Source organism: Neodiprion lecontei, chromosome 1 (genome assembly GCF_021901455.1).
Source record: "Neodiprion lecontei isolate iyNeoLeco1 chromosome 1, iyNeoLeco1.1, whole genome shotgun sequence".
Taxonomy (NCBI): domain Eukaryota; kingdom Metazoa; phylum Arthropoda; class Insecta; order Hymenoptera; family Diprionidae; genus Neodiprion; species Neodiprion lecontei.
In genome coordinates, this window is record NC_060260.1 from 33,986,455 (window position 1) to 33,995,332 (window position 8,878).

The following is an 8,878-nucleotide window of genomic DNA, read 5'->3' on the forward strand; positions in this document are numbered from 1 at the left end:
GGGTTCTTCGTAGGAAAATAATAACCTAGAAAATGGCTGGGAAGTCGGTATTTTATTAATTTGTGAAAGTTGACTCATCCCGGCGAGCTTAACGGCAAGCGGAAGTCGCGAGGGGCGGATGTAAGCGTTTCTTGCTGTGCAAACTAATCGGCCAGCTATCTCTTGGCTCCGGTAAGTTTGCCGCTTTCTACGCAGAGATTAAACACAGGCCAATAAGACGAGGCGAAAATCATTTTGCGATAACGATTATCAAGGTTTTCGGCGTCTCTTTGCTCCTTTTCCCCTTGCTTCCAGGGCGCAATTTATGGTGCCGCCTGGCTGTAACGGTGATTATCATAATTCCAGTGTCGAACGGTTACCTGATGAACTCAATGCCGTTATTACCGGCTACCTCGAGTGAGATAATTAAGAGCTTGTTACTCCGAGGTCTTACGTTTATACACGTCGTAAAATTTTCTCGGCTCTCAAGTTTGTCGACCTGCGTGTCCGCGGTCCATCTGTGTTATTAGGTGTAGGTAGACAACCTACGACGGTTCGAAGTCACCGTTAATTGTCCATTTATCCAAGTATATCGCGTTAGTGCAGCTCGAGATTAAAATTCTCATATCAAATTCCATCCAGCGTATTTATCGCCCCGATATATTCTGCTTGTCGTAAAACTTCTTCCCCTCCCTCTCTCTCTCTCCTTCGCTCTTTCTTTATACGCGCGTGTGAGATCCATGGACCGGATTCTTCGATACCGAATTACGGCCATCGGGAGCACCAGATATCGGTCGACATCATTAAACGTCCGAAACCCAACACCGCCCTGCATTCGTCGATCCGTCCACGTGACATTCGAGTCGGATTCTCATCGAGATAATGCACTTTTCCGTCTAATCGAATACGAGCAGACCATTACATATATCCTGCCAAGATGAAACGGAGACCTCTGGGATTCCCCGAAGCAATTCGGCCGCAGTGCAGTGAGGCAAACTTTTCCCATTTTTTTTTTTTTCCTCTTTTTTTCCCCCATCAGTGAAAGATCAGCCAGTTCCAGATACCCACGACAATGAGAAGGAGGAGAAGAAAATTGCTCAAAAATACAGAGAATTATGGAAGTGGAAAATATGTCTCTACATCCTGCTACCAACTCGACGTCAGATTGCAAACAAGGGAGTTGACGAAACCGAGGTCTACTTTTGGGGCGCATGATCCTGGCTTTCGAGTTCGCGGTTGTTGGCCCTTCCCGCGAAATCCGGGGTAGCTGGTTAAATTCGGTAACAACGCGATTTGAAATCCTCGCCGGGGATCGTTCTTATCCGGGAATCGGGTCTCTCGGGGAGTCCGGACAGTTGGCACAAGGGTTTTTTTCACGTTCTGTCGGGGAGTGGAAACAGAGAGAAGGATAAAGAGAGAATGAGGGAAAATTCGAGGCCCGAGTTTTCTTCCCAGGAGGTGAACGGTAGTTATCGTTTACTCGAACGTACACGTGTATGCGCGTATATAGACGTGCGGTGAAATGTTTCGAAAGCGTCGAGGTGTCGTAACCGAGCTTTCTTTGCGCCCGTGATCGCGCACGTGCCGATCTGCACGCGAAACAGTCGATATCGCATCGGTATCGCGCGAACATATCCATATCCAAGATTCGACGAAACAAGGAAAGCACATTAGCCAGGACCCGTGAGGGTCCGGTGGATGGCGTCGCGTCGGGACGACGAACACTCGCCGCTTATACACCTACGCGTATTACACCGAGAGACGGTAACGCCTTCCTTTCGGCATAAAAATCACCTAAAATCCCACACCCGCGGACCCCGTGAGTGTTGGTTATGGTTATTTTTATTTATCTCCTCCGAGCGTCGAGAAAAATATCGCCACCCTGGACCGTTGGAAGATGTAGCTCGGTTGTTGGAATTCGAGACTAGAATTCGTGAACGAAGTATCGATCAAATCGGGCGTCGACACGTGTTCTTAATAATTATTATAATGACACTTTGAATCGTGCAGTCACTGTGTTATTAAATCATTCGTCGTTCAACTGCTTGTCCAGTATTATTCGAATCGGATGTTGGCGAATCTTATCTTTGTTCCTGAAAAATGTTCATCGCTTCGCGATGAGCTTGATGAAAGACGATGTGCAAATACTTGCACCAGCTGCATCGGGATACAAGTAATTGTAAGAATGAAACTCAAGCTCTTTGAAGTGCAGGAGAAAATAGATTGGCACAACGGTTGCATCAATAGAAACACAATCGCGTAATGCGGAGACGTAATTGTATCATTATTTTATAATATCCAGTCACCCGTAAAGTCGACTTGACGTATAATAGGACGAAATATAATGGCAACGAAAGAAAGTTAGAGAACTCTCCGCGAAGATTCTTCCTCGACGATAATAAGACGAAAGTCAATTTTGCCAAAGAATTATGTGTAAGAGCTTGTAAAGTGCAGTGAAATTTGAAATTATAATCTTTTCAAGGATTTGCGTTATCCATATATGTATACGTGTACTGTGCATATGTGCAAGCTCCGCCATCGCATAAAGTATCATGATTTGAATTTCTTTATTTTCTCCCCCGTAAGACGGAGAGTGGTAATTAATTTCTTTCCCTCAATATCATAAAGCGACGCGATGAATTTTTCCAATTCATTCGCAATTCAACGTAAATAATAATTACCAGCTTGTATAAATTCTAGCATGCCTATACAATGGGCTAGGTCAGGAATTGTTTTGACAGTCTAGTTAGCGGAGAAAATAATCGACAGCAGTCAAGATCGAGAACGCTAATTACTCCAAAGCTTGCGACAACCGTTGCCCCAGGTCATGTTTAAACTCTGGCTCACAGGTATATAGCTAGCATTTTTTCCCACTTAAATTAGAGGCCTACGTGTCTCTCAAGTCAAGCTAGAGGCAATATCGAGCCAAAGTTCGACCCCCCATCTCGCCTTATTAAATTGTGGGATTATACGAGCAGCTTCTCATGGCTGCAGCCTAAATACGTCGGCGTCAATTTTCCCCATTAATCTCGCCGCTGTTTATTCCAGATCTTCTCGTCGGTCTGATAAACGTCGGCACGGACATCGTGTGGCGTTCGACGGTCGACTGGCTGGCCGGAAACCTCGCCTGCAAGCTCATCAAGTATTTTCAGGTAAGTTTTGGCTCGCCTTGATTATACCTTGAACTCCTCTCCGCGCTCGGGAAATTCAAGTACAGATTAAGTTTGACGAAGGATGTTACAAGCAAGATAAAAGATTTAAAAAAACAGAGACGTGGAAAGCCACTGTATGGAACTCGGGGAATATTTTGTTTGCTCAATTTTCGGAAAGATAACCATCTAACTGGAAGCGTTTTCACGACGAGGTGGATAATGCGGTAAATATAGGCATCATTGGCGAAGAGATGATTACTCACTGCCGACATCTACTGGAACGCTTGGCCAAAAAAATTACGTCAAAATTGAGTCACGTTTTGCGGGAATCTCGACAATAACTCGCGGCGAGTTGTCTATTATTTCCTAACTCACGTTCGTTTCTTTTTTATTCTGAAATATAATTCCGGTTGACAGGATGGGATAAAAATCCTGCGAAAATTCGATTTCGTTACCGCGTATGCCTGCAGACTGTATTCATTCCCAGAATCTATCAACTCTATCTTACTCCGACTTTCGCGGGAAAATATTTATCTCCGCGTAACTTATCGAATATTCACTGTCTATACACAGCTTTCCTATAGTCCCTAAACATGAGAGTACGCCGTCTATAAATACCCGAGTGTTAATTTGTTTCGCTGCAAGGTGAGGCTCGAAACACGTCGTGTCAACGCTTTGCCTTACATTTTGGGCTCTGGCCAAAGCTCGCCTCTTAAAATTTGGTCCATTGTCAAATTCGTTTCTTACACGTTTCTGGATAATTTGACAATTTGATGTTTACCGTTCTTCCGATACTCTTCCGAACTTCAACCCTTGTTGTAATTAACTGCCGTTATACAGGTTATACAGGTGTGTAAAGTTATTTACTAGTTAATTCGACGTTAAGAAAAGTAATTGAATTCCCTGCAGCGTTACATGACTTTACCTCTGAAGACTGTCGGGCCATAGTTTGACCCTTGAAGTTTTACTGCCTACGTGAAAGCTGCGCATGCCTCACCTTCTCAAAGCTGTTTCTACACTCTTTAATGTTTGTGTTTTTTCTTCCTTCTCGGCATCCGAAACTTCTAGAGTTATAGTCATTATCGCGAATGGCCGAGAACCGAGCTGGTTAATTGCAGCAATTGACCGGGTTTCGGGTTTTACAGGCAGTCGTGACCTACAGCTCGACGTACGTCCTCGTCGCCCTGAGTATAGACAGGTACGACGCCATCGCACACCCAATGAATTTCACCGGAGGCTGTGAGTTTATTAATATTAAAATAATGAGTCCTCGTGTGTAATTTACACACGGAATTTTACGCAAACGAAAAGAAAAACACACAGACACTCGCAGTGTAAATTGAGCAATGAATAATTCCGTCGCAGGGTTTCGAGCGAAGTGTCTGATCGCCACAGCCTGGGTTCTCTCCTTCGTGTTCGCCACTCCGGTCGGAATCCTTTTCAAGCAAGCAGTCGTCAACAGTAAGTCGGACCTTCTCTTCTTGATGATAAGAATATTTTTCAAAATATGACACGAGGCGATTTTTTCGAAAGAAAAGAATTAACCGTTTCAAGTCTTCTTTGAGTATTTATTTTACAATCATCAGAGTGTTTAACCTTATAAGTATACTCGTTCCTCAAATTTGAGTCATTCTCGCGACAACCTACGAGTATAAAGCGCAGGACGTAATTGCAGTGCAACAAAGGACATCGCATGTGTCCGGCGCAATTACAGGTATATCGCATCAATTCAAAGTTGCGACGACGGTATATATATATGGTATATATATATATACATATATATAATGTTGTACCTACGATTAGAGATAACGATATATTATATTACCCTTGCAAGAATTACATTCCACTGCCGCGTAACAATATAGCCTCCATCAAACCGTTCCGCCGGGTTGGGGACCACCGAGTTAGTGGTTCTGGAATTGCCTTGTTCCACGAGCAATCGAAACACCAAGGACAAACCTCGGTGGTCCGTTGGGAGAACGTCACGCCGACTTGAGCAATAACTCCGGCTTGATGTGGAGAAGTTTCATGGTGTATGGGGGTTGTATCTTTTAAAAAGAAAAACCGTTCGTTAGCAACTGACAGTATAAATTTGCCAATTTACGGGTACGAAGGAATGGCTCGAACTCAACATTATTATTCAAAAGAACGATGGGGACGGAAGGGTGGCACTTCTCCCATATTAAAGGGGTTTGGCTGTCCTATAACAATATTCGCTGTGGCTTTAGGCTGATGTAAATCTGTTTAGACAAAGTTCAGTGCTGGATCGAGATGGAGGCAAATCAATGGCAAATTTACATATCTTTGGTGAGCGTGACTCTCTTCATCCTTCCGGCCGTCATCATCACGGCCTGCTACACGTGCATAGTTTGCACAATATGGAACAAGAGTAAACAGATCATACCGAAAGTACAACGGCCTAAGATAAACGGTGAGCACCTGAACGATGAGATGACGTATCGTTTGATCGATCGACCGGTAATCAATCGGAAACACGATCCAGATCACACGGCCACTCGCTAATTCTTTAATCTCCCTTTTTTTATTTTTTTTTTTTTTTTTTCTTATCTTGTCAACAGGCCATTTCGACGACGAAGAAGTCGCACGACGCGCGAGCAGTCGCGGTCTCATTCCTCGTGCGAAGATAAAATCCGTCAAGATGACTCTGGTCATAGTTTTCGGTGAGTACATCTTATACGTTACGGACGTTTTTCGAAAAAAATCAGCTCGATTGCCGTGCGACGAATCGAATCGAATACGCAAGGCGGGTTATACCAACAGCGCCGGAATGGAAGTGGGAATACACTTTGCATGCGAAATCTTATTCGGCAATCAGAGACTGACGATTTTCCTTTGCCATCTTCCTTTCTGTCTCCACCCTCGTTTCATTCTGCCTCGCGGTAATGACCAAAAAAACCGCGAGTGTCTCTGTGTTCGTTTCATGGCCACGGTTGGATTGGGGAGACAAAAACGGCGCTTTTCTTCCTTGTGATCAAGAGTCGAGTAAGAGAAATTAGGCCCTTTGTCCGCCTTAAAACACCTCTCCACATTTTTTACAGTATTCATCATTTGCTGGTGCCCCTACATAATATTCGACCTGCTACAAGTGTTCGATCACATACCGAGAACTCAGACCTCCATCGCTGTCGCCACCTTCATCCAAAGTCTGGCTCCCCTAAACTCCGCGGCGAACCCGATAATCTACTGCGTATTCTCATCCCACATCTGCAGAAACCTGAGGTACTTGCTTAGGTACTTGTAAAATTTGTTCTATATACTAATACTAACACCGGCTGCAGCAGCACGCGAGGTCATAAAAGTCGTGAGATTGCTCAACGATCTCATCTCTGTCAGCGTCAATTGGGAAGCATTTGTAACCTTTTGTCGGAAATTTGCACGAGCATCGCTGAAACGCGGGGTTAACAATGCACGTTTGAAAAGCCATCGCGGGTACATGTAGCGGCGGAGCTTGCACAGGTGGTCATGTTAACTGACGCGTACGTCGATACATGAAAGGTTCCATCCGTACGACTAGATGCGCAGAATTAATGGCAATTAAGTATGATGCTGACAATGACGAGGTCACGCTGCAAAACGTCAATTTACGCAGCGCGCGAGCAATTTGTGCGTCCATTACGGCACACGCACTGCAAATTGGAAAGCTTCTGATGTTCGCTAGAAAAACGACGTCGAGGTTTGAAGCGTACGTCTTGTTGTAAATACGATATTTTCTTCCTTTGACTTTGTCCTCGGTATCGCAAGCTTCGTCAGAGGAAAATTGATAACTCGTATAACACTTGATATTGCCTGCTACGTGTTCGTTTCGAACCATTTGACTTTGACACTTTGTCAACTGGGATGCCAGAGTCACATTGACGGGAAATGTGCCGGCAGTCTATTTGAGTACATTTTTATACCGTAGATGTACGAAAGTTTCTCCGATACTCTTACTTTGCCAACAAATGAAATCGGTCAAATGGACCATAAAACTCCGGGACGTATTGACGGTGGGGAATTCGAAAATGCCAAAAAAAGCAGTCGTCTTAGAAAATCCATTACAGTGGGATCCTCTTGTTTGCGATTCGGAAGACAAGACGATCGTTTCCAAAACCTTTATACCGGCACCAGTCTACGTGCAAAATTTTTGCCCATTCCGTAGGTCAAAAACTTATACCACGTACTAATGTTACGGTACCTAAAGCTGTTTCTGAGCCTATTAATTCCCACATCTGCAAAATTGATTTTGATGCAAGCCATCGAATCTCGCCAATAGTTTTGCGAAACGCAAAATCGAGACAAATGCTTGGTGAGTGTGAGTGGCGAACGTTGATCTCTTATTTTTTAGAAAGCTGCCTCCAGTTCGATGGATCCTTGGTGGTCCACGTGGGGGTCGAATGGGTCAATCGAGGACTGACACGACGAGCCTGACGGAAGGAGTCCAAAGCACGCGGATTCGTTCGGTCCATTCGGTCCACGCTGCGCGTGCCTCGCACAGTTTGCGCACTTCGAACCACAAACTGTAAGGGAGAAAAGCTTCGAGGACGGCGCTTTCGGGCCAATTGCTTGACGGCCTCGATAGCTGTCTAGGTTAAATATCGCGATCCTCGACGTTCGGGGTTCCGCTGCTGGGTAAATGACGGCAAAAAAGTCGAGCATGCGCCGAGGGAGAATCGAGGAACTCGAAAGTATTAAGTGGTAAGACACGTAATTGACAGGTACGAGAGGTGAGAAGAACGAAAAACGGCGAGGAGTACATAGGTGTTACATACGTATAAGTCGAGATATACATCGGCTGGCGAATGCACTGTTGTGCGGTAGCCAGTCGAGGTTAAACCGGGGAAAAGTTTTCGCTATACATTTAAACATCTATACCTATACCTTAATGTACCGTATACAATGATATCTTGATGATAATGATAGGGATAACATGGATTGATTTTCATATTATCATCATCATTAATATTGACCATATATACGTATATTGTAATGAAACTATGATCGTTAAATGTATATTATTCACTTGTTACATGTTATACGTACTTGATGTATGTACCTGTGTAACAACGCGGTTAAACCGAGGTAAGAGGAGAGACGTTGATGTACGATGAAATCTCTGTTGAACAGTATTACTATATAAATATTATATATTGATCGACTAATTGATTAATCGATTACGTCGTAGGGCACACAAAATTGACGACACTACACGGCATACCTATAGATATATACATATATATACCTATATAATATGGCTTGTATACTGAATATTCAATTGTGTATATGTATGATTTAATTGGATAAGACATGTTACTATCTAAGATTAATAAGATAAGATGTATTATAATAAGATATCAAATCTACGTACGTATTTATTTTCACTATGTATATAATAAGTGTATATCTTTATGTACTTATATATTCTGTATGTATAAATATTATATTACATATGTGTATATGTATATATATATGTATATTGTATTATGGAAACCCTATTTTGTGACAATAAATTGATGGTAACGTAAGACCAACCAAAACTCGCCATCCGGTGTAAAGAGAGCGTATGCCAAAGTAAAAAAAAAAAAAGAAAAAAAAGTGCAATGAAAAGATGCAAAGAGTTTTCAGTTTTCGTAAAAAACGAAACGACGCGAATGGAAAAGTTGAAAATTCAAATAGCGTGTGATAATTGAATTACTTTAGCCGAAATTTAGTCAGGGCGCGTTTCCGATCGCTACGGCGACTCATTTGTA

The 8,878-nt window shown here is 43.2% G+C and overlaps 1 protein-coding gene across 4 annotated transcripts in view; it reads left to right on the plus strand.

Moving 5' to 3' along the window:
* LOC107224534 (cardioacceleratory peptide receptor) overlaps window positions 1–8,624 on the plus strand; it is a 34,059-nt gene extending 25,435 nt beyond the window's left edge. For 3 of the 4 annotated variants that reach the window (XM_046739473.1, XM_015664625.2, XM_046739479.1), the window contains 7 exons: window positions 3,028–3,131; window positions 4,277–4,370; window positions 4,497–4,592; window positions 5,380–5,562; window positions 5,711–5,812; window positions 6,191–6,383; window positions 7,477–8,622. In XM_046739473.1, the coding sequence (XP_046595429.1) occupies window positions 3,028–3,131; window positions 4,277–4,370; window positions 4,497–4,592; window positions 5,380–5,562; window positions 5,711–5,812; window positions 6,191–6,383; window positions 7,477–7,654 (950 nt within the window). In that variant the 3' untranslated portion in view covers window positions 7,655–8,622. Of the gene's footprint in view, window positions 1–3,027; window positions 3,132–4,276; window positions 4,371–4,496; window positions 4,593–5,379; window positions 5,563–5,710; window positions 5,813–6,190; window positions 6,384–7,476 lie in introns of all 4 variants that reach the window. The other variant, XM_015664626.2, reaches the window with a different exon arrangement.
* The last annotated feature ends 254 nt before the right edge of the window (window positions 8,625–8,878 follow it).